Source organism: Eptesicus fuscus, chromosome 7 (assembly GCF_027574615.1).
Source record: "Eptesicus fuscus isolate TK198812 chromosome 7, DD_ASM_mEF_20220401, whole genome shotgun sequence".
In the NCBI taxonomy this organism is placed as follows: Eukaryota; Metazoa; Chordata; class Mammalia; order Chiroptera; family Vespertilionidae; genus Eptesicus; species Eptesicus fuscus.
The window spans coordinates 62971633-62997643 of record NC_072479.1 but is presented as its reverse complement, the minus strand read 5'-3'; the positions used below and the strand labels follow the sequence as shown (position 1 = coordinate 62997643).

Below are 26011 nucleotides of genomic sequence, written 5' to 3'. Positions count from 1 at the left end.
GGAATAATTCTGGGATGAGTGTGCTACATACACAATACTGATATTCTTTCATGCACTTACAGAATAATGCTAAACTGCTCAAGGACTTAACTTCACCAAGAAAAAATTATGCTTGCGAAGATCATGGTGACCATCATCTTTGTCAAGTAACTAATAATGGATGTATTTCTCTTTCTCTGTAACATGTTGATGTGCCCATTAAAGCTGGAAAATAAACATTTTTTTCAAAAATTTATATTAAAGTTTGTTTTTCATTCTACACAGGAAGAATTTAATGGGAAACCCAACTCCCTCTATTTTAATGATGACCAGCGAAGAATCGACTTTGTTCTAGTGTATGAAGATGAAAGTAGAAAAGAGAACAATAAAAAGGGTTCAAATGAAAAACAAAGGGTAAGTTTTTATGCTCTTTCCTTTTACGCCTTATAATATTGTGAACTGACAAAGTGCTATTTTTATGTAAGCAATAAAGTGAAACTGGTATTTGAAATATCATACACCATCCTTACCTTCGTATTTTCTCTGCCCATCATTCCCTCAGGGCATGTTAACAAATTGTTTATTTTTAATTTGAAATAGAAACTTCCGCAGGCTCTTAACCTCAGTTGGTTTCACAACTGAAGGCAGACTTCCTTCCAAGGAATTGTATTTTTCTATCTGTAGAAGACATGTGTATTAAAAGCACACTCAGGCCCTAACCGGTTTGGCTCAGTGGATAGAGCATCGGCCTGCGGACTCAAGGATCCCAGGTTCGATTCCGGTCAAGGGCATGTACCTTGGTTGCGGGTACATCCCCAGTGGGGGGTGTGCAAGAGGCAGCTGATCGATGTTTCTCTCTCATCGATGTTTCTAACTCTCTATCCCTCTCCCTTCCTCTCTGTAAAAAATCAATAAAGTATATTTAAAAAAAATAAAAGCACACTCGGCTGTTTGCGCTTAGGTGGGGAAAGAAGCTAATGGGTAATAATGACACCAAGTATAATAGTGATTAACATTCAGTGTGTGCTCTCTGACGAATATATGCCTTTTGCATATATTTTCTTATTTAATTCTTATAACAACCTGTGAAGGTCATTCTGTTATCATAATCCTAGATGAAAGAGTTGACCCTTAGAGAGGTTAAATGACTGCCCAAAGTCACGGGCTCTGGTATAAGAAATAGTGGAGCCAAGGTTCAAACTCTTGTCTTGAATCTGGAACTCACCCATTTTCTGTCCCCTTTCATCCACTGCCGGTCAAGCCGCTCCTTCCTCCCTTTCCTTTGCTTCAGGGTCTGTCAGGTAACAGGCCATCTCTAGGTTGAGATATTACTAGTAGACCAGTGAGTAGGCGGCGGTTATGACACCTGCCTGGATCTTCTTCACCTGAACCCAAACTGTGTCAGACCAAAGCAAAACATAAAAGAGAGCATACATGTTAGTGTCCCTTCTACCCACTTTTGAAATCACTCCCTCATTCTTCATTTTTTGTTTTTCCTCGCACATCTGTGCTATCACACATACAACTTTAATTGTCCTTGTCCAGATTTTCTCTGTGAAATACATCATTCTTAAATCTATTTATGTCCGCCCTTCCTTCAAACCGAGTGATGAAAACTGCTTAAAATGAAGCGATCAGTCCTGTTTTATTTTGGATTTTTGTTTGTTTGTTTTGGAGGTTTCTACTTGCCTGGTGTCACAGGATCAGTTCCAGGCTTTGGAACCTGACATTCACCTTCTCATTCTGCCACAACAGTATTGCAGTAATGCTAGTTGATGTAACACACTAGCCCCGTATGATAGTGGCTTAACAGAATAAAAGTTTACTTATTGCTCATTTTATTTTATTTGTAATGAATTTTATTTATTTATTTAAAATATATTTTATTGATTTTTTACAGAGAGGAAGGGAGAGGGAGAGCTAGAAACATCAATGAGAGAGAAACATCAATCAGCTGCCTCCTGCACACCCCCCACTGGGGATGTGCCTGCAACCAAGGTACATGCCCTTGACCGGAATCGAACCTGGGACCCTTCAGTCCGCAGGCCGACGCTCCATCCACTGAGCCACACCGGTGAGGGCATGAATTTTATTGATTTCAGAGAGGAAAGGAGAGGGAGAAAGAGATAAAAACATCAATGATGAGAAAATTATTGATTGGCTGCCTCCTGCACTCCCCGCACTGGGGACAGAGCCCACAACCCGGGCAAGTACCCTGACCTGGAATCAAACTGTGACCTCCTGGTTCATAGGTCAGTGCTCAACCACTGAGCCTCACCGACCAGGCTGTTGCTCATTTTAAATTAAATGTGGCATCCCTATTTGGCACCGTGTTTTGGGGATACAGGCAGGGCTTTCTTCCCTGCAGTCATTCAGGAACCCGGGCAGACACAGAGGCTCTGCCATATTCAGGCAGTTTCTCACATCATCGTGGGCATCGGCATCCTATAAATGGTAGATGGGATACGAGAGAGGATGGAGACAGTACCCTCACGTCTTTACCTCTTTGGCCTGGAAGTGACTACATCAGTTGTGTTCACAGTCTGTTGATCAGGATTCAGGACGGTGGAAGGTGTAGCTTCTGGCTGGACAGCCATTTCTCAGTAGGAACGTCACACTCTGGAAGGGGAGCAGGCGTTGCGGTGGATAGCGAGCTTGTCTTTGCCAAGACTACTAACTGGCGGTGTGACATCAGTGATTTCTCTTTCCAATATCCTATGTTATTATTTTTGAGATGCCTGTTATTTTTTACATTTTGATAACTCTGATATCAGGGCACATCTTACAAATGGTGTGTCATAATTTCATTGGCTGAATATTCTCTTATTGGTACACTGGAGGCTCAGTGCACGAATTCGTGCACGGGTGGAGTCCGGCCAGCCCGGCCCCAATCTGGGCGGATCAGGGCTGGGCCTGTTGGGAGGAGGAGATGGCCGGAAGTTGGCTGGCCAGCCCACCCCGATTGGGGCCTGATCAGGGCCGGGCCGGCTGGGGGAAGGGGCCATGGGTGATAGGGCAGCAGGCCCTGCCCCCGATTGGGGTTGGGGGGCTGATTGGGGACAGGACTGGCCATGGGGAGGGGCTGTGGGTGGTGGGCCGGCTGGCCCCACCCCCAAATGGGGTACGGTGTGCCAATTGGGGGGCAAGCAGCCTGGGGGAGGGGCCATTGGTGGTTGGCGGGCTGGCCCCGCCCCCTATTGGGGTGGGGAAGTTGATTAGGGGAGGCCAGGCAAGGGGGTGCCTCAGGAAGTTGGCTGGCCAGTCCCGCTCCCTATTGAAGTGGGGGGTGTGATCAGTGGTGGGGCATCCAGGGGGAGGGGCTGCAGGAGGTTGGCCACCCAGCCCCGCCCCCTATTCGGGTCGGGGGCTGCGATCAGGGACAGGCCAGCCGGGGGAAGGGGCTGCAGGCCTATTGTGGTGGGGTGGACTGATTGGGGACAGGGCTGGCCCAGGGGAAGGGAGGGGGCGTTTGGCCATAGGCCTGCTCTTGATCCGGGTGGGAGAGTCCGATCAGGGCCAGGCAGGCGGGGGGAGGGGCCGCGAGGTTGGCCAGCCAGCCCCAGCCCCTGATCAGGCGGTTCGCTGGCCACAGTGGGCATCACAGCAACGAATCATTAAGGTCGTTATGGCCGTTACAGTCGCTGGCTTTTTGTATATATAGATAGACTATTGGCTCACCATACAACTACTGACATCTGAGATTCAGGAAAATGGGAATCTGAATACATAGTCCAGAGGATTATGGTTAAAATAAAACAAAATAGTATATAGAGATATCATAAATTTTCAGCACACATTAGGTCATAGATGTTAATTCCTGTCCCTTCCCATTTATTTGGGGCTTTCTTTTTATATAATTTTTTTTTCAATTTCAGTTGACATTCAGTATTCTTTTGTATTAGTTTCAGGTGTACAGCATAACGGTTAGACAGTCATATACTTGTAAAAGTGTTCCCCCCAATATTTTCAGTACCCACATGGCACCATACATAGTTATTACAATATTACTGACTATATTTCTTGTGCTGTACTTTACATCCCCATGACTGTTTTGTAACTACCAATCTGTACTTCTCAATCCCTTCTCCTTCTTTCTATTTGGGGTTTTCTTAAAACAGCGCATTACTATGAAAGGCATGACTCTCCTTCTGTCACTGCATAATTTTATAACTCGAGTTAAAGAGCTTAGAGTACTTTATCATGTTCCTGTGGACACAAAGGTATCTTCTGTGCAGTCGTAGTCACTGTCATCAAATATTCATTAAGCATCCATATGCCAGTGGAGCTGGGTTGAGTACCACAGAAAGGGAGTTAAACAAATCTAATCCATTAAAGCAGGAAGGAAGCAGTTCTGGTTTTAGACAAGAGCGTCACTGCCGTGGAGAAGGAGCCCAGAGCTGCTTACATTATTAACAAGTTCTGCATTTGCTTTACAGGGAAACGTAGGTCCCAGGGAAGCTCTCATAAATCGGGAGAAAATAAATTATCTTTAATTTCGGCAATCCCTGAACTCATGGATTGATATACTGTGATGTTGGTTTTTATAAGCCGTGCTTCGAAGTGTTTTGAGTTTCTATTTGTACACATTACTTAATTTTAGACTCCACCAGAATGCAAAGCTCAGCTTTGGAGTCACATTTTTATTAATTTTAAAAACATCTGCAAGTTCTGACATATTCCCTGTCTGGCTTTATTCAAGATTTAAGACAACACCAAGGAAAAGCATCTTCACAGTCCTGTTTTCTTTGAGAGAGAAGAAGAAGTCTAAATCATATTGATTTCCTGAAGCAACGCCAGGTTGACTTTGCCAGGGGCTCATCTAAAGAGTACTTACTGTTACATACTTTTTTAGAGATGATGGAGAAAGTTAGACATAATAAGGCCACAAATATAGAAAAGGCAGAGGATAAAAGGCTGCACTTCCCATGAGCAAAAGAGAAATTATTTTTCTATCCAAACCTCCAAATAGCATGCAGCTTTGTCCCCTTTTATTAGTGAAAACACTCGAGATACCTCACACCTTCCTATTAAAAGCATAAACCGTTTACATTGAGATTTTGCAAGGGGATGATTATAAGTAGTTTCAGTAATAAGTACTCATTTAGCCAGTTCTCAGCACAGAATCAGTTTGAATTTTCTTTTTTACGGTAACAGGAACATCAAACTCAAAATGGCTTAAATACTAACAGGAAATAATTTTCTCATGTCAGAAGTAGCCTGAAGATAGGACCATTTCTGGTTTAGATAATTTATTGGCTTAACGAGGTCATCGGGAAACAAGGTTCATTCCATGCTTCTGTCTTGCCATCCTCAAAGTGTTGGCTGCTCTTAAACTGGCTGCACTTTGTTCCCAGATGGCTGCTGCAACTCCAGGCATCCAGAGGCAAAAACGGGGACTGCCTTTCTCGGGGCCCATTTTTAAGGGGGAAGAAAGGCCCCCTTCTAGGGCCCTAAGCAGACTTCCTTTTACAGTTCATTGTCTATCGCAAATCTATTCCTAAACCAACTACGGGCAAGATGAGTGGAATTACCTTGATTAGCATAGACTCAGCAAGATAAGTCTTTCATCTCTTGAATCACCTAATATCTGAAAAAACACTAAACTTTTCTTACTAATGAAGAAGGGGAGAATGGCGTGTTCAGTAGGCAGCAGCAATGTCTGGCACAGTAAATGATTGAATATGTCTAAGCATGTTTGATCTATACTGTGAAGAGCAAAAATGTTTTAAATTAAACAAATTTCCATATACTTTTCCTACTCTTCCTGACTTTTGTTAGTAATGCTTCTCTCTTCCATTTCATTTTTCTGGAACTGCTAACAAATGGAGGAATTGATCTGTTTTTAATTTCATTTTGTCTGACACTTGGCCTCCCTTTAAACAGTAGTGTTTATGACCAAGTACTAGTATAATTCAAATGATGGTGAAGAGGGTGGGGGGGTCTAGGTAGCACAAAAACAGTGCAAGCAATCCTGAATATATGTTCTATATATTATCTTTTTTATCAGCAGAATGCATTCCTAAAATTTGAAATTTTATTTCTTTAAAGTCGATGAAAAGTATATATGGAAGTAAAAATTTGTATTTCATATCTGACCTTAAAAATTCTTTTGTGTATGGCAGATGGATTTGTCCAATGGAGACTATAGAAAAAGAGATTTTTGAAAACTGAGTGATTAAATTATATCTAAACTTCCAAATAATGTGAGGCAACTGACTAATTGGTTATAGATTCTGTGCATTTTTGAAACTGTTATACATTGTTTTTAGATGAGTTATTATGAGACTGGAACAGTTTGCCTAGAACAGTGATGGCGAACCTATGACACGCGTGTCAGCACTGACACGCGTAGCCATTTCTGATGACACGCGGCCGCGGCCGCATGCCAAGGATGAAACATTGGCTGTTCCTGAGGATGAAACATTTGCGAAATAATGTTTTTTCCTCTAAGTGACACACTACCCGAGTTATGCTCAGTTTTTTGGTGAAGTTTGACACACCAAGCTCAAAAGGTTGCCCATCACTGGCCTAGAAGCTGGGTGAGATCTCTTTGGATGTTTCAAAGTTCATCAAAATGTTTTAGTATGGTGAAAACGGTACATCACTTCATTTATTGCAGTCTTACATACTTTAGAAAAGTTTTAGAACAGTGTCCATGAAGATCTTGTACATTTTTATTAACTACTAGAGGCCCGTGTAAGAAATTCATGCACGGAGTGGGGGTGGTGTCCCTCAGCCCGGCCTGCACCCTCTCCAATCTGGGACCCCTCGGGGAATGTTCGACTGCAGGGATCGGACCCAAACTGGCAGTCGGACATTCCTCTCACAATCCGGGACTGCTGGCTTCTAACTGCTCGCCTGCCTGCCTGATTGTCCCCTAACCGCTCCCCTGCAGGCCTGATTAATGCGTAACTGCTCCCCTGCCGGCCCAACCGCCCCCAACTGCCTGTCAGCCCGATTGCCCCCAACTGCCCTCCCCTGCTGGCCATCTTGTGGTGGCCATCTTGTGACAACGTGAGGATAGCCATCTTTGATGACACGAGGGCGTCACGCGAGGGCCACCTAGGCTTTTATTAGTATAGATTATTATTTTAAAATTTTGTTGCTCTTGTCAGAAGGATTTTAAATGGCAGTTTGTGATGTACTATTGTGTGTTAAAAATCGATTATAAGTTCTATCTAGGGACCTTGCTAACAAACACTTTAGTTGTAGTAGTTTCTCATACTTGTTTTAGGTTTTCTCAGAAGATCATATTGTCTAAAAATGGCAGTTTTGCTCTACGATTGCCATCTTTATATTTCTTTCTTTTAATTTTCCAAGTGCAATGGCTAAGACATAGAACCGGTAATACATAGTGATCACAATTGTGTTGTTCCTGATTTCAATGAAAATGTTTCAACAATTTCACCATTAAATATCACACTTGCTATAAATTAGGGGTAGTTTTCTTTTAAAAAGTTAAACGAGTTCCCTTTTAGTTCTAGATTGCTATGAGTTTTTATAATTGTGTTTTAAATTTTATCAAATGCTTTTTTAATTTTTTGTATCTATTGAAGTGATCATATGGCTTAATTTCTCATTAAGTTTTATGTGCATTAAGTGTATGGTTATTTGAGGCTAATAAGATGATAATTCAAAATCATTTGTTATTGGCCACAACGTGCAGTGTATAATTTTTACAGTGATTAGCTCCCTACTTATGCCAATCCTGTTAACATAGTTTACTTACATATAATTCATTAAAAAGTATTTGAGGTCAGTCACAGAAATACATCAATCACAGAATATGCCCAGCTGGTGTGGCTCAGTGGTTGAGCATTAACTTAGGAACCAGGAGGTCATGGTTCAATTCCCAGTCAGGGCACATGCCACACCAGCTTGATCCCCAGTGGGGAGCGTGCAGGATGGCAGCTGATCAATGATTCTCTCATCATTGATGTTTCTATCTCTCTCTACCTCTCTCTTCTTCTCTCTCTAAAAAATCAGTAAAAATATTTTTAAAAAAAAAAAAAAGAAGAAGAAGAAGAGATAATGGCAACCAGTGTTGGATGGTTTTACCTTCACAGATAACTTTGGGTAGAAGTTCTCTCTTTTGTTTTAGGAAGCGAAATCAGATCTAGTTTCAACTCCTTAACATTGTAGACTAAGGCAGAGACCTCTTCTTTATATTTTTATCTCCTTCATTCACACCCTACTTGCTTTTATACTAAGATTGTAGGTTAAAAGGAATAAATTAAATTAGTGTCAGCTGTGTCAAATTACAGCTACAAAATGTGTTGCTGGTATTAGCACATTTGGTTTTATTTTTTAGTACTCAGCATACGAGCAGTGAATCCAAATCTTGCTTTTTATTTCCAAAATGAGAAGTTTTCTTGGACCCAATCCTTAAAAACAAACAAACAAAGAGGACAGTTAAGTTCTGAAAAGGAAAGTCTGAGTATTCCATTACATCTCACAAAGATGTGGAGAAGAGAAAACCCTGTCCCTGATTAGTCCTGCTGAGGTCGACCTTAGGTTTGAATGAAGAAACTGTCATTCGCCCTGGTTCCCAAAGTCACCTGTGTCTCACTTTTTAAAGAGTCATCTGTAAAAGTAAAGGATCGGGAAAAATCAACTATACTGAATTTCCATAAAAACAGGCTTGAGGGGAATACATAATCACAAATAGCTGCTTGGATGCACAGAAAAGGAGTGTCCTGGAAAGCAGAATTTCTTAAACTCATCTGATGATAAGAGTCATCTCCTTTGCTTATTAAAACTAGATTATTTCAGATCCCCGGCTCTACCTACTGAGTTAGAATCTCCAGGAGAGGGGCCCAGGAACCTGCTGTTTAAGCAGTGCTTCACGTGGTTTGTATAAGAGGGTAACTTTGGAAAACACCGCCCTAAAACGTTTATAGTAATCTCAGCAGTGGAGGGTAGTTGATTTTTTTTTTTTTTTCATTCTCGGACCATTTGTTTCCTAAGTTACCATTTATGTATTTATTGTTGTAATTATGCCAAACGTGTTCATTTAAAGAGAAAAGTTGGACGTGAACATAATCTAAATATCCACTTCCATTTTCTGCTCATCACTTGGGATGTTCATGTTTTTCTGTCCTCTGGTGAGTACACGTTACCCATTTGAGTAGATCCCCCATCAGATCAGTCCACTCACGTGTAAGGATTTGTCACCAATACATGCATTTAAATTAAGTCCCATTTAAATGCTTATTCTGCTTACTGAACCTTCTTGAACACATGATATATATATATATAACTAATAAATAGCACTTAGAGTAATTAGGCAGTAATTTTTTGCACAAATTAAGTACCTTTGACTTTTTCCTCATCCATCTTTGTAGGCTTAATAGAGATTGGCAAGTTGAAAAATACAGTGACAGCACCATCAGTATTTTGCCTTAAAAAGCTATAAGAATATTTGAAATTAATCTATACATAATATTTCATTAATCCCAACTGATTTGTGCTTTATTATCATCACAGTGTATTTAGTAAATTTTACTTTATTAGACATTACAACCCCTGCTTTTTATGCTGAAAAAGCTGGGTGACATTTTTTAAAAAAATGGTAGGTTGGTGTTTACAATCAGTGCTATTACTTTCTATTCACAGGCAAGGCTTTCCCAACAATGACTTTATTAAGCCAAATGAGATGTGTAATCGAAGGTGCTTGGGGACAGAAAGCTTCCTTAATTAAGCCAGTCTGTCCTTTGTGATTTTGATTGCTTTATTCTGTATTTCTCTGACAGCTTTAATAACCTCTCAAAAGAGGTATGAATAAAATATCAGTTTCTGGAGTGAGATGGGTACTCTTGTCTTTTTTTACTTTGAGCCCCTAGTACAGTCCTGCACCAACAGTGATAGAATCACATGCATCTTTTTGTGATGCATGTAGCTCCTCAAAAATTTTAGTCACTTTGGCTTTACTAGAAGTAGGGAAAGAAAGTAAAAGAAAGGAAGGAAGGACGGGAGGGAGGAAGGGAAGGGAGGGAGGGAGGGAGGGAGAGGAGAGAGAGAGAGAAAGGGAGGGAGGGAAAGAGGGAAGGAGGGAGAAAAGGGAGAAAGAGGAGTGGAAGGAAGGGAAAGAAGGGAGATAGATAGATAGATAGATAGATAGATAGATAGATAGATAGATCGATCGATCCAGGTTGCAATGCCGATAAATTTGCTCCGCTAGAGAAAGAAAAATTTACAGCGTAGTTTAATGTACAATAGGGCTTTTCTCAGAGCCTGTGAGTCTAGTTTAATCATTTTGTGCTGCCAAATACAGATCATAGACTGTAGAACATAGTTTAGGTTCTTATAACTAAGATTCTCTAACAAGGCACACAGATAATTCTTAGTGAAAGATTGTGTGGCCTCAGCTATTCATTTACTCAACAAATATTCATTGAGCAATGGCTATGTCAGGCAATACACAGGATTAATTTTCTTCCATTTTTAACGTGGAAGACAGCTCTAACCTAATTTTTTAAAAATGTCAAGAACACTGTTACTTATCCAAGTGTAAATTCTACAGAGAAGTAAAGATGATGAGTTCATATTAAACAGACCTAATCAATCTTTTCTTAAGTAAGCACTCTTTTCCTGATATGCGCCTGTTTGACAAATACAGCACATATGCTCATTTACTGTAGCTACCTGACAAACCAAGAAAACTGGTTTGATCAATTTTTTAAATATTCCACTAGTTCTTTGTGAATTGCCTTGCTAAAGGAAAATAAGAGCTGTTGGCCCTTAGGGAAAGAAAACAAAGATACCAGAGGGGACCCTGAGGCAGGTGTCCTTGCTTTCTTTCTTGAAGGGCACTTCTTTTGCCTCCTTAACTTCTTTCCTGAGTCCATGCAGCCCAGCTGGCTCACTTCTTTTGCCTCTGTGGCTTTCTTTCTAAAGGGCCAAGGCAGTCATGCCTAGGTTCACTCCTGTTGCTATGATCTTACCTCTTCTATCTTAAGCCCGCCCTTTTGCTTCACTGTCCCCAGCTTTTAACAAACATACTCTAAAAATCACCTGGACTCCTATTGTGAAATCTTTCCTGCACGAAAGTCAAAAACTGGGCCATCAACATACTATTTTACTAAAGTAACACCAAGGTGATACATTAACCTGTTTAAGCAAATTAAAATGTCCTATCCTTGACTCAGCTGTTTAAGTATTCATGGTTGGTGGTAAAAGAGAGGGCATGATCAACCAACTTCAAGATCTACCAATTATCTTTAGAGAAATCAGGAGTTCTTTGTAAAGAACCAGATAAAAACTAAACGTGGTAAATTTGTACAGCCTTTCTGAAGGGCAGTATGGCACTACATATTAAAGAACTTAAAACTGCATACATTCTTTGATTAATAATTCTGCTTCTAGGACTTTATCCTGAGGAAGTAATAATGGGTGCACAAGATTATCCTACAAGGATTTTCATAGAAGTGAAAAATGTGAAACAACCTACATATCTAACAATTTGAGATTGGTTAATAAGTAAAAAGTCCATCTGTCTGAGAGAATGTTATGCCATTAAAATGAGATGGGGAAGAAGTATATCTAATTTTTCTGCATCTGTGATATTCACATGTGCTATATACTCTTCTCAGTGACTTCCCTTAATACCCACAGAAATGGGGCAAAAGAGGGGAGATAGAGAGATGTGTTTATATCCTTCGGAGAATGAAAAGGCTGTTCAGCCATCACATAGCAAAGAAGACAGTCCAAGAACCAGGTGGTAAGGAAGAGTCAAGAAGTGGGAGGGCTGAGTGGCTCCACATTAAGATCCATGTCCTGGAGTTCTAGCAAAGTGGTATCACTGGTTACGATGTCATTTGGGTGCACAGTACGGAGGCCAAGTGGGAATTAACCTATTCTTGGTCTGGGAGTTAGAGGTGTGGAGACTGAGGAACACCTTGGAAGTTTGGAACAGCTCCCTGGTGGAGGAGAAGAGGCTAGGAAGGAGATGACTGAGCATCATGGTGGGCTGGCGACAGGATCCGTGAATTCCTAATAAGGCCAGTTCACATTGTTAAGTGTGGTTTTTGTGTGTGTGTGTGTGTGTGTGTGTGTGTGTTTTTTATGAGCACTTAATTGTTAACATACCCATTAAAGCCAATGAAGAAGCCACTCTGGCTGATTTGTCTACTCTTCCAACTAGAAGGACATTTGTCTGCCAGAGCTAACGTCCTGGCGTCGGAGCTTCACATCCTAATTGAAATTATTCCTGACTGGTGTGGAGGATACAGAGGACAGTCATGGATCCTGCTTCTGACCTGCTAGTGAGACAGTGTGGGTGGCCCCTTGCACAGGCTGAGGGTGAGTCATCTCCTCGGAAGGAGAGGAAGTCAGAGTGTCCCGTCTGCTCAGGACACCTGCCACCTTCACTGGACAGATTTGGGTTTGAGGCTGACAAGTTTTCCGTAGTCCGTGGCTTCTCTGTCAGGATTCTCTCACTTGGCAGTGACAGAAATGAGCTCAAATTTAAGCAGGCAGGGAGTTTATCAGGGCATGTTAGAGAGCTCACGGATTCTGAAGGGTCGGGCAGACAAGCCTGGAGACTAGGCAGCCAGAAACAGTGCCCCAAATCCCACCGCAGAGCCAGGATGGGAGAAAAAGCGTGGCCGCCAGGGCCCGAGCGATGGCTGGCACCACTGCCGTCTCTGGAACTGGCATTTGCTCTCCCGACCTACCGCCCCACGGTGCTTTCTGCTTGGCCCGATTTCTTTGCGTTGCTAGCTTCTGAGGTGGTCCGATCAACAAGGCCTCGCTCGAGTGTCAGTAACTGAGCTCCACGGGAGACGAGGACCCGAGTGTCTGAGTTTCCATCCGCTATTGTGGACGTGGGTTCTGGCAGGAGCTGAAATGTCAGGTGGCCATAGAGAATGACAGCTATCCATTGCAGTGCCGTGAAACACACGCATGAATGTTTTAGTCCCCCTGCATCGGGAGACTGGCCACTGGACAGTTTCTCTGTAGTTCCTCTAGGGCAGACTACTTTAAATTCTTTGAATCTCTTAGGATGCTCTCAGAAAATGTTTGTGGAATGAATTAATAAGTGCCGTTGCGTATGTTCTTTCAACAGTCATGTTTTGGGCATATACTCTGTGCCAACTATGCTGAACATTCACCACAGGATCAAAAAATGCGTTTACGCAATAGCAAAGGCAGCAACGGGAACGAGGAGTGGCTCCCATGCAAGAATCAAACTAAGAGAATTAGGGTCCAGAGTGAAGAAACACGGCCTCAGTACGAAGCAGGATGAGCCTGAATCAGCTTCTCCAAGTGGAGGCTGGGGATATGGCGGATCAGGGGTAGAGGGGGCTGGAAAACTTGGCAGGGAGGATTGCAGAGATGGCGGGGGTGGGAGGCAGGCAGAGGGGACAGTCGCTTGCTGGGAGCACCATGGAAAAGCTGCACTTCAAGCTCTCGTTCATCTGACCGGGCATTTCTGGGCAAGTTGTTTGTTTATGTTTAAGGGAGCTGCAGTACTTGCTGGTTTTTCTCTGAGTGACTATTATAGGTTCAAATTGTAACAGGCAATGAAGTCTGTTACATTTGCAAAGCTCTGATACGGTGTCTGGCATGTTGTAGGTGCTATATAGCCACTTATTAAATACATAAAAATAAAGCAATGTTCTGTTGCTGATAATTGCATAAAATGCTAGGGATTCCACCTTGGACTCACATTTAGCCAAATGCCAGGTGTGTTCTTTTCACCTTTGGACTGTCAGTCTTTTTCCTACAGCATCTGCATTCCATTCATTCAGTGCTGCACGTTGGAGGCACTGTCTGGGTGTGCGTGCACACGGCAGCTCTGCCCGCTCGCAGCGGCAAACCATGAATGTGCTCCCTGGGCAAAGCGGCCTGACTGCCATCCGCTCCCCCCCCCCCCCCCCGGATGTTACCTCAGCCTGGCTCAGCGATTCTTCTCTATCTTAGCAGCTAAAGTTTAAAATAAAAATTTTAATCTAGATTTTTCAGTTTTCTCCAGTGGGAGACTTGGTCCAATTTACCTTCTGTGATTACTAGAGATGGAAATTCTAGTTTATGTGGTTTAAATCATAGGATCCTCACGAGAACCTCAGAAGGAAACTGGTAAGGTGCTCTCCATTCTACAGATGAGAACAGTGAGGCAAAAGGAGTTCGTTTCCTGCCGAGGGCCAGAGAGCGGAGTTTGAACACCGTCTGTTTTCAGAGCTTGTGTGCTTCACCCGTGTCCACTCATTTTTCTCCTTTTCATAACGCAGTACAATGCCTCATCATCAAAAGCGTTCTTCTAAAAGGTCTCTACCTTCACACACTTCCCTTACGACTCAGGACACAGTTTGGTAAAACCCTCGCCAGATAGGGAATTCGGTGTCAGTAAACACAGTGCTATATTCTGTGCCTTTTCAAACGGCCACATTACATGGACAAATATTACCAATTAATTAGTTCCCTGTTTTTGTAGACTTAGATATGTTTATAGCTTCAGAAACATTTCGGTCTTGCAGAGAGAAAAATTCCTTTGTTTTGCCAAAGTTTCCTGTGTTTTATTGAATTTGGTCAAGGCATGCCGAGATGAAATACATATGTCTAAAATGGAGCCATTTGAATGTTCAGGATGGAAATAAAATTTTTAAAATATTAGAATATCAGATCTGGGCTATAACTGGTAAATGATATCAGTGAATAGTACTAAAAACAAACCCTTCATTTTTGTGCAGAGCCTCTTATAAGCCAATAAAAAAGTCCTTGGAATTGTGCCCAAGTTAGAGATTTTTACGTACCTCTAATGGCTGAAAATCCATGGGGACAACCAGGGGCTTTCCAGAATGCTGAGAGAATAACCCCAGTGCACTGACAGCACACTGTCTGAGGACCCAGCACCCACAGGTCACCACGGCCAGAGCACCTCCTTCGCTTCTGTGCCATTTTAAGCAAATGTCTCTGCATCAGGTTCAAACTGGTTTGTTGTTCATATTTTCTTTAAAAAAAAAAAAAAACCACAACAACAAAATAACCCAACACCTTTCTTTCTGGCCTTGGTAAAACTAAAGGCTTAACACAGTGGTCAGCAAACTCATTAGTCAACAGAGCCAAATATCAACAGTACAACGATTGAAATTTCTTTTGAGAGCCGAAAACCGACTTCTGCGCATGGGCCACGAAGTTTCAATCGCACTGTATGTGCGTGCCCGCACGTGGTATTTTGTGGAAGAGCCACACTCAAGGGGCCAAAGAGCCGCATGTGGCTCGCGAGCCACGGTTTGCCGACCACTGGCCTAACATATTTTGTGATTTCTTTTGACAGAGAAAAAGACGAGCATATGAATCTAACCTCATCCATGATGGCCTGCAGCTAGAAGCAACCAGATCGGTAAGTGGCAGTCCCTTTCCAACCCGTGGCTGACACTGGCTCTTGGGAACCTGCGTGTCACTTGGAATGCTGGAATGGCGTTTGAAACAACCCCAGCCCCACGCCTTACTTGTAGGCTGGGAGGGGAGTCAGTCATAATCTGCATTATAGAATGTGTGGTTCTGATCGAAGCCAGCGGTAAATGAATGGAACAGTAAATACAGGTATAAGTGATTGTTTTCTTCTTTTAAGAATCTTTCTAAAGATTTTTTTTTATTATACAAGTAATAGTATTTAAAAAAAAAAAAAGATTAGGAATAGTGAAAATAAAAATCATTTGTATCTTAATTATTCATAAATAACCTTGTAGTTCTTCTAAACTTTTTGCTCAAATATATACATTTTTCTCCTCCAAAAAGAGAAATTATTATATCACAGGGATTTAATTCACTTTTTTCCCCTTTAATATATAGTAAATGCATTTCTGTATCAATAAACATCCTTTATAATGACCGCATAACATGATATTGAACAGATATGTAATAAATTAAACAGTCCTAGGTTTAAGAAGTTAAAAAATTGTTATTACAATAACATTGCAGTGAATATTCTGGTGTTTTTATTTTTATTCACTAATTTGGATGGAGTGATGGACAAATTAAGTTAATTTTTCTTCATTTAAAATATTAGGAATTTTATGAAAGAACTATGATAAGAATTTTAATTACTTTCTCAGTAATTCAAACCAAGAAATTACCCTTAAGGCAAAAAGTTTACAGTGGTTTGCAAATCTACTTTGTAGTGTATCTTCACTTTTACTAATGTCTGTGTGTGTATGCTCATGTACTCATGTGTTCTAACTATCAGCAACGTAAGAAAAACTTATGCGTTTGGTTTCCTAGATTGTGTTTTTATTCTTCCAATACAGGTTTTGGATGACAAGCTGGTATTTGTAAAGGTACATGCCCCGTGGGAGGTATTATGTACATATGCGGAGTTAATGCACATCAAATTGCCTCTGAAACCCAATGATCTGAAAACCCGCTCTTCAGCCTTCGATAATTTCAACTGGCTTGGCAAAGTCCTCCAAGTGGATGAAAGCATCATCAAGCCAGAGCAAGAGTTTTTCACTGCCCCCTTTGAGAGGAGCCGGATGAATGATTTTTATATTCGTGACAAAGACACCTTCTTTAACCCAGCCACCAGAAGCCGCATTGTAAGTCCAAACCAGATTTACTAGCTGTCTTGGGGTGATTTGCATCCTGCTGTTGAATAATTAGTGGTTTGGTTGGTCGGCTCAGTTTTGTGTTTAGAAACTGCTACACACAAAAGAGAAGAGAAATATGCCTACAGATTCCCATTATGATAGTAAACAGTGATTGGTTAGTTACACTGTATAAACCACACACGCTGCTTTGAATCTTTTTAGGTTTACTTCATCCTCTCTCGAATCAAGTATCAAGTAAGCGACAACGTTAAAAAGTTTGGAATTAACAAACTTGTGAGCTCTGGGATCTACAAGGCAGCATTCCCTCTCCACGATGTAAGTCAAATAGCAAAAATGAAATAAAATACCTAACGTATACTGCAGTGTTAGTAGGGAAGGGCTAATCTTCTTGACCTTACTTAAGTTTCTTTCTCAGTAAAATGAAGATAATATATGGAAAGATATATCCAAGACAGGAACCGGGTTGTATTGTTCACTGCTAAATCCTAGGTACATAGAGAGCGCTCAGTTTAAATAAGTGAGTGGGTGATGAGTGAATGAAGGAATGAATGAACAAACAAGCAAGCAGTAGCTCTCCCATAGTTAATGTGATAAGCATTGTAGGTTAGTAGTTACGAGCATGGACTCTGGGGCCAGAATGCCTGCTCCACCATTTTCTGGCTGGATGACCTTGTGCAAGTCGTTTAGTCTCTCCTTTCCTCAATTTCTTCATCAATAAAATGGGAATAATAATAGTATCTACCCCAGAGTTGTTTATGAGGATTAGTCCATGTCAAATGTTAGAACAGTTCCTGGCACATAATAAGTACTATATGTGTATTAGCTATTTTCATAATTACTGACAGATGTTATCAACCAGAAAAGTATTAGTTCTTTGTAAGCAAAAACACATGTTAGAACTTTTCATTTGTCATTTTCTGTAACATGGGTTTTTTTTCTCCTCTGAAATACCATTCCACGTTGTGCCCTGGAATACCACGGGCTTTTAGAAAGGCCTCTGTCAGGATTCTTGTCATAACGGCATATGGCAAAGTGTTGACATTTTTTAAAGGACTACGTTCTGAGATGATAGCAACTTCTCAAATCCAAGAGCACTTCTCTAGCTGATAGCATCTTACACGAAATGAAATTTTTTAAATGTGACTGCTGAGACCCTTAGCGATTTCATAAATGCAGGGATATTATACCTAAGCTCCTCAAATAAATTCTGCTACTGAAATAAATGAAATACTGTATTATATGATACTATTACTTTGTTGCATTCACCATCAATTTACCTGAATCTCTATGACCAAAGAAAGCAACCACTGAGATTGATCATTGCTACTGTGTAGTACATGTATTTGCAGATGAGGACAGCATTGAAATGCACCATGTAAGGTAATGAGACTAGGACCCATGCGTACATGGAGAACAGAGAGAAGGGCAGAGAAGCAGATGCTGAGCTTCCTGGCTAAGAGACCCAGCACAGCAGTCCAACCATGCGTTTTATATTTGTGCCCCAGCAAGATTAGCAATTGTAGCATGACATGAACTTGGGGGACACTTGCAGAGAGCTCTCATGAATATAACCTGGGATGCCAAGGGTCTCTAGTATTCATTTAGCAACTGGCCATGCCCAGGTTTTTTTCCTTTGAAGCTTCTTGACATTGCAAAGGGGCCTTATCCAGGCTCAGGAGTGATCTCAGATGGTATTTGGAAGGGAGGTGGGTGGAGGTCAGGGTACTAATCCAGTTACAGGAGGAAGGAAAGCCAGTCAGGTGGAAAGAAGAGTGACGGAATTTAAGCAGAGGCAGGAAGTTCTGTTTCTTGAATAAGCTAAGTGTATATAACATGATATCAAGCTTCTTCGTCATTTGCGTGTTCTCCATGTCACTGAATAACTGTTGAATTGGGGAAACAGAAGTCTGGGTTTTAGAACCGATCCTGCCACTAACCAGCCAAGGCCCTGGATGTCTGAGGAGTGGGCTGGGCTATCAGGTGTCCTCCAGTGTGGCAGCTTTGGCACTCGAGTGCCCCAGTTTCCCATTGTTTGTGACTGACCCACTTGTAGGACGTTAGCACCCCCGAGGTTCCCACCCAGTGCCTGATGTGTTCCCCAGGATTGTAATAACCAAGCATTTCTCGCCACCCACCTTGGCAAATGGCCCTCAGGGGGTTAGTAATACCCATGGTTGAGAGTCACTAAAAATTACATGGTATTTTCATCCGCTTCAGCAAATAAGGGCCCCTTAATTCACAAATGACAGAAGTATTGGCACCACATGTAACACACACATCTGTGAGCACATGGTGATTGCGATGCTCACTGGTTTGATTCTGCTTCCCAGTGCAACTTCAGCTGTCCGTCAGAGGATTTCACCTGCCCGAATGAGCGGTACCTCCTGTACAGGGAATGGGCGCATCCTCGAAGCATATACAAAAAACAGCCCTTGGACCTTATCAGGTAAGGCAGTGATTGTCCACCAGTGTGCCGCAACACTTTTAACATGCATGACCTGACTATTTAGTGGGGGACACCGACCTCTTTTACGTTAGATTGTCAAATTTAAAGAATAGCCACCCATTGTGAATGCCCTATTTTGAACTATAAATATATAGGTCATATAATAGATTTGCATCTTTTTGGTGACGTGGCATAATAAGGTTGTATCTGGTTAGTTAATTCTTGGTACCAGGAAATCCTTATATACAAAGTATAGCCTCTGATTTTTTTTTTTTTTACAAGGTACATAATTACTATTATCGGAGAAATGTGTGAATTGTCTTTCTTCGTTGCTAGTGGGAGTGGTGTTCTTGGGATGCGGCTGGAATAAGCATTTCTGGAGCCCCCACGGGAGGATGAGATGTGGTATTACATCCTTGGGTTTTAGAGTCCCGTTTCCCTTAATCCAGTCCTGGAAAATGTGCAGCTGGGGATTCAGGAGAGCTAAAAGCAAAGCCAGTGTCCAGAGTTTCCATTCCAGCAGCGAGCTGGGTCTGGTTTAGCATCAGGCTAGTTGCAGTCCATTAGTCCATTGTGTGTGGGGTCCACACGGCCCGTGGCAAATGCAGGAGCGTGAGAGTCCCACAAGCCAGGAGTTAAGAGCGCAAGAGCGCGAACTTCTTTGTTTAGGACGGGGGTGGGGAACCTTTTCTCCGCCAAAGGCCATTTGGATATTTATAACCTCATTCTCGGGCCATACAGAATTATCAACTTAAAAATTATCCTGCTATATTTGGTCAGACATTTGATTAACTCACCCTTAATGCCTCAGCAGGGCCAGACCAAATGATGTTGAGGGCCCTATATGGACGGCAGGTCGGACGTTCCCCACCCCTGGTTTCGGAGGTTAACTATCGTAAACCTTCACGGGCTTGCAGTGGCCAAGCCTTCTCTGGCCCATGACCTGTTCCCAGGTGTAACTGACAGATAAGTACCTTCCCTGTGTCACCCAGACTTTGCTGGACACGCATCTGAACTACAGCTTCCTGGCAAAGCTGCACACGTGGCATGCCTTTGCTCCTTTCCTGTGATTCATAGCTCGGTTAAATTACAACGGTATCAGTCACTATTATTATTTTCTTTTGATCACTGAGCTAAAATGCTGTGGACTCAGGGCTGCCCTTATGGCATCAAAATGTGACAGTGCTCAGAGTACCGCCAACCAGGCCAGTTCGCCTGGAACGCTGAGCTTTGTTGCGCAGAGCCTTTACATAGGCATGCTTGGTTGAGTCATCACCCACATGACGCCATCTCCAGCCCCTTTCTCTCCCCAGAGGTTGGACCAATCACGTGGCTCAAAGCCCCAACCCTCTCATCACACAGTTGGTGTTTCTGGCATGGCCAGCCCCCTTCCTGAGTCAGATCATTAGCACAAACTCTTTAGGGGGTCACCATGCATAGTAAAGACACTTCTTTTTCCAGAAGCTTATGTCGCTTGGAAAGCCTGCTGGAAAGAGATAGATCACAACCAAACAAACAAATAAAAATAAGCAAACAAAAAATAAACAAAATGTGTGGTTAAAATGAAGAAAAGAACAGTGATGAGATGGGGAGTCGGGTAGGGAGAAGTGGGCAAGAAAGTTATCTCTAAGTGGCATTTGAGCTGAGACCAGATGGTAAAAAGGAGCCAGGACTGGAAGACATTCCAGGAATATGGGGCAGCTTGTACGGTGGCCCTGAGGCACAAACACATTTGTCTAGTTTGAGGACATATCAAAGGCCAGTGTTAATGAGAAAGAGACACAGGTTCAGCAGGGCAGCAGGGGCCCAGAAAGGAGTTTAGACCAAGTGCTGTTGTGATATTTTAAGCATGCGAGTCATTTTATCTTGTTCGCATTTTGCAAAGAGAGTGAGGGGACTACAAGAGGCACAGGAAGCAGGGAGACCAGAGAGCAGGCTGGTAGAGTGGACCAGGTGAGAGATCGTGGGAACAAATTGGAACATGTTTTAGGAGCAGAGTTAACAGACTGGATGTTGAGGGTGAGGAGAAGAGGCGTCACGGTGTCCCCGAGGTGGCCTGGAGCCACGTACCTGTTCTTTCTACAATACTCAAAGCTCCATGCACTTGCCCACCTATTGGGGGAAATCTCTTAGCCTGACATGTAAGCGTTTTAAATCGGGCATTTTCTAGGGTGGATGGTTGATAGGAATATATTATCCAAAACATCTCAAAGCCATCCCCAGGCTTTCTCTCCCGGGCCCTGTCCTGAGCCTGCTGTTTGCCTGCCATGTGTGTGTGCGTGTGTGTGTGCGTGTGCGTGTGTGTGTGTGTGTGTGTGTGCGTGTGTGTGTGTGTGTGTGTGCGTGTGTGTGTGTGTGTGTGTGTGTATGCGCGCGCGCCGGACAGCAAAGCCCCAGTACTTGAAAACGGATACTCTGTTCTGATTGCACCTTGGTCTCACCCCTTTTTTTTCCCCTTGGGTGTGACCTACACCTGCTCTATAACTAGCCAGCTGCTCTCACAGCTGCCCTGTGAGCCCTGGTCCAGCCCATGGAGGTTCTGTCTGGACTCCCCCAGATACCCAGGTTCTCAGAGCTAAGTCCCCACTAGGTAAACTCAGGGAGCTCGTGCCAGCTCCATGCTGAGCCAGAAACATCTTAGCGGCCTCAGAGTTAACAGTAAATCTTCAGCTTCTACCCACCAATACTGAGACAAGTGAATCAGTCCAGAGAAGTATCAACAGCAGCAACCATCACCGACATAGTCATTTCATTATTTTCTCCCTATACCTTTCTTTCCTGTCTCATTGTATTTGTCTCCCCTTCAGGAACAATCTCCCGTTGCCCAGTCTCTCTTCCCGTCTTGCCTCCCTGGCCTCTTCCATTTTACCCCAGAGCACACCACTGATCAGTTTCAAAATCTTGGAAAAAAACTAAAGTGCTCGGTGGAAGGAATACAGGGTGGTGGCTTCCTCAATCGTGTCCATCCTGTCCTCTCCCACTCTCACAATGAGTTTTATAAATATTTTGATCAGAGGCACATTCCACTACTAACTATTGATCTGTACAATACATAAATGTAATGTATTAATTGTGGTTTATATTACATTTGCTCCAAGGAAGTTCCCTGGATAAGTGAAAGCAGGTAACTGTGAGTGGGTTGTTCATGTTCATTTGTTTCATGCAGATTAAGAATCATCTTTCGGAGAATGTGTCCAGTGTGCTGCTCTTGACAAAGAATGGTGGTGCTCTCTCTCCCTGGTCCATACTCAGCGTTTTTCCTTCCTTGGCTCTATTCTAATTTACTTTGCTTTCACAGGTTAACCAGGGATCAAGTACTTCCATGAAATGTAAAATTCTTTTCGGTTGACAGTGGCATTTGGGGTCTGCTATGAGCCTGAGTATGTTTTAAGTGTGAGTTGAGTCCGATGTTTAAGCTCAAAGGCTCCTCTTTTTAAAATCGGAAATTAATATTCGGGTAAAGCTGCAGAGTGGTTATTTGTATCTTCTAAAATTAATTTCTGTCTTTGTTCAGGAAATATTATGGAGAGAAGATCGGAATCTATTTTGCTTGGCTGGGCTATTACACTAAGATGCTCCTTCTGGCAGCAATAGTGGGCGTGGCTTGCTTTCTCTACGGATATCTGAATCGAAATAACTGCACTTGGAGGTAACCCCTGTTTGTTCCTTGTTACCGCGCTGAAGGTTGATGAGACATAAAATTATTTTCAAGGTCTTTGACGTTTTTCGTAAAAGAGGACTCATCGCAAAAACAGTTACTGCTTTGGACGATACATCTTTTTTTGATCTGAGTCTAATAAGTGGAGTGGAAAATATTTTTCTTAGATCATGCAGCCCAGTCTCTGGCAGGAATATTATCCTCAGGAAACACTTCAATATTTTCAGACAATGCTTTGTTTGCAGAGGAAAAGAGGGATGTAGGGAGGATCATCCTTGAACTTCTGGCCTCCAGAGGAATGCTTTGCTTAGCCCTACAGATGTGGCCAAGAGCAGCTCTGGTCACTTTAAAGTTTCAGTGGAAAAACTGGAAAAATTGGTGTTTTTATGCTTTTAGAAATGATTTCTTATACATGTCTAAAAAGTTAAGTAAACAATACTTTTTTTTTTTTTACTTTTTAAAAACTAGCCCTTACAAAATTAGGGGAAAGAATAAGTGATAAAGAATGAGTTTGCCGAAACCGGTTTGGCTCAGTGGATAGAGCGTCGGCCTGCGGACTCAAGGGTCCCAGGTTCGATTCCGGTCAAGGGCATGTACCTTGGTTGCGGGCACATCCCCAGTAGGGGGGGTGTGCAAGAGGCAGCTGATGTTTGTTTCTCTCTCATCGATGTTTCTAACTCTCTATCCCTCTCTCTTCCTCTCTGTAAAAAATCAATAAAATATATTAAAAAAAAAAAAAAAAAAGAATGAGTTTGTGCTTGATGTTGGAATGCAGGTACCAGCTGTACTGTCTAAAGAGAAATATGCGGGAGCCAGAACACTGCATTGCACCATCGCTGTTCTGAATTGTGTTGTTATGCCTCTGCTTTTGGTGGCCTCAACCTTCAGCAGACATGCAACACTAAACCAAGTATTTTCCTTTGACCTTCTGGCCTCTACCCAGATGTGACAGCCAGATCGAAATGTCTGGACACCAGCTATGAGCAGACCAAATTTTTCTAGCTTGGGGCATACCAGGCTGGCTCCCCAGGCACGCAGCTTACAGGGCAGCCCTGATGTGTAGGCATCATGATCCGTCCTGTTTAACAGAGTTCTGAGCATTCTGTACCCATGGGGCTTCTTAGCCAGAAAGCTGCAGATGGTCTTTGAAGTCCTCACTTCTCTTCACTGAAAAAGAGTTTAGGGCCAAGGGCTGAATGTTGGTACGTTTTACCTACATTTGTCTTTAGCCTCTCCATTGTTTTGTATATACTTCCAGCCAAGAAAAAAAAGGCATCTCAAAAATTATACTTTCAAAGTGATAAGTTACATTTTTATAAAGTTCTTGAATGGTGGTTGTAGACTGTATTCTTACAGAGATTTAGCTGTTTTTCCTTAAATAAATGCCCACTAAGTTGCTGTACGTTTTTGTTTAATTTCCAGAGCTCTGCAGAGGTTCATTTTGACTAATTTTGCCATTGTTCTCTTACGTAGAAGAATAGACTTTCCAAGATTTATTTTATTTTATTATTTTATTTTATTTTATTTTTTTGTTTTGTTGATCCTTACCCGAGGATATTTTTCCATTGATTTTTAGGGAGAGTGGAAGAGAGAGGGAAAGACAGAGAAACATTGATGTGAGAGAAACAAATGGATTGGTTGCCTCCTGCATGAGCCCTGGCCAGGACTGGGGCCGAGGAGGAGCCTGCAAACAAGGTACCTGCCCTTGACCAGGATCAAACCCAGGACCCTTTGGTCTGCAGGCTGATGCTCTATCCACTGCGCCAAACTGGTTGGGGCAACTTTCCAAGATCTTTACTCAGATACTCTAAATGATTCTCTTATCTATTTGTTTGTAACTGACTTATTTGTAAGACCAACAAGCTACCCAACTCCAGTCCTATTCACATAAAAGTCCCTCTGAATGGTTTCTAGAGGGAGCAGTCTGCATCCTGTTGTTAGTTTGTTATTTTTTTCTTATTAATTTGTAGGAGTTCTTTAAATACTCTGGTGAATCATCCTTTGTCATTTTTTTTAATATATTTTTATTGATTTCAGAGAGGAAGTGATAGGGAGAGAGAGAGAGAGAGAGAGAGAGAGAGAGAGGGAGAGAGAGAGAGAGAGAGAGAGAGAGAGAGAGAGAGGGAGGGAGGGAGGGAGGGAGGGAGGGAGAGAGAGAGAGAGAGAGAGAGAGAGAGAGAGAGAGAGAGAGAATATCAATGATGAGAGATAGAATCATTGATTGTCTGCCTCCTGCACGCCCCACACTGGGGATGGAGCCCACAACCCGAGCATGTGCCCTGACTGGGAATCCAACGGTGACCTCTGGTTCACAGGTCGACACTCACCCACTGAGCCACACCAGCCGGGCAATCCTTTGTCATTTTTATGTGTTACAAAACTTCTACCAGTTTGTAGCTAATTCTTTTTTTCTCTCTCTCCCTTTATGGTGTATTTTGGTGAAGTTCTTCCTTTTGAAAGATTTTGAATTTATCAGTATTTTTCTTTATGATTTACGCCTTTTGGTTTCTTATTTATGGAATCTGTCCTTATCCCTAAAATTATCTGAATATTCTCTTTTTCTTTTTTTTATAGTAAGTTGGTGCTGTTGCATTCTCATTTTCCACCTGGAATTGATTTGTATGTGATAAGTTTGGGAGTTGAATTTCATGTTTTCCCATATGGATATTTCATTGCAGCAACCCCATTTATGAAATGTCAGTTCTCACCTTAGTGATTTGATGGGCTAGCTAGTCAGTTTTTGTATATGCAGATGTCTCTTGTCTCCTGAACTCTTTCTTTTGTTTTCTAGGTCAGTTTTTCTTAACCTAGGCCAACAGCATCTTGTTGTTGTTTTTTAGTGTGTCTTAAATTTTCTAAGCCTTTTGGTCTTTTAATTGAATATATAGCTCATATGGGGGAGAAATGACATATTTAAATATTGATTCTTCCAAATTATGAACATCATCATATAGCCACTTATATATAGGATTCACTATATGTATCTCTTTCAGGACAGTTTTATAATTTTCTCCATATAAATCTTATACATCTTGAGTTAGATTTATTCTTTGGCTCTTTATATTTTTTAAGCTGTTGAAAGATGCTATTTTAAAAAATTAATTTCTAATTGTTACAGGTCTGTAGGGACACAATTCCATTTGCGACCCTGGGTATATTTTGTGTATTATTTTGTGTCCCACAAATTTATTAAACTCACTTATTCTCATAGTTTATCTGGGGTTCTATTAAGTTATTTATATTGACAATCATGTAATCTATTAGCAATAGCAGTTTTTTTTTCTTCCTTACCAGTTCTTCTATTATTCTTTTTTTACTTACCATGCTGTCAGTGACCTCCACTGAGAAGAAGTAAGTGGTGATGGAAGGACCCATCGC

At 42.0% G+C, this 26011-nt stretch overlaps 1 protein-coding gene across 2 annotated transcripts in view; it reads left to right on the top strand.

Moving 5' to 3' along the window:
* ANO6 (anoctamin 6) overlaps positions 1-26011 on the top strand; it is a 187826-nt gene that overhangs the window by 117418 nt on the left and 44397 nt on the right. For both annotated transcript variants that reach the window (XM_028144209.2, XM_008140584.3), the window contains 6 exons: positions 265-393; positions 15257-15322; positions 16230-16517; positions 16731-16844; positions 18860-18975; positions 22490-22624. In XM_028144209.2, the coding sequence (XP_028000010.2) occupies positions 265-393; positions 15257-15322; positions 16230-16517; positions 16731-16844; positions 18860-18975; positions 22490-22624 (848 nt within the window). The remainder of the gene's footprint in view (positions 1-264; positions 394-15256; positions 15323-16229; positions 16518-16730; positions 16845-18859; positions 18976-22489; positions 22625-26011) is intronic.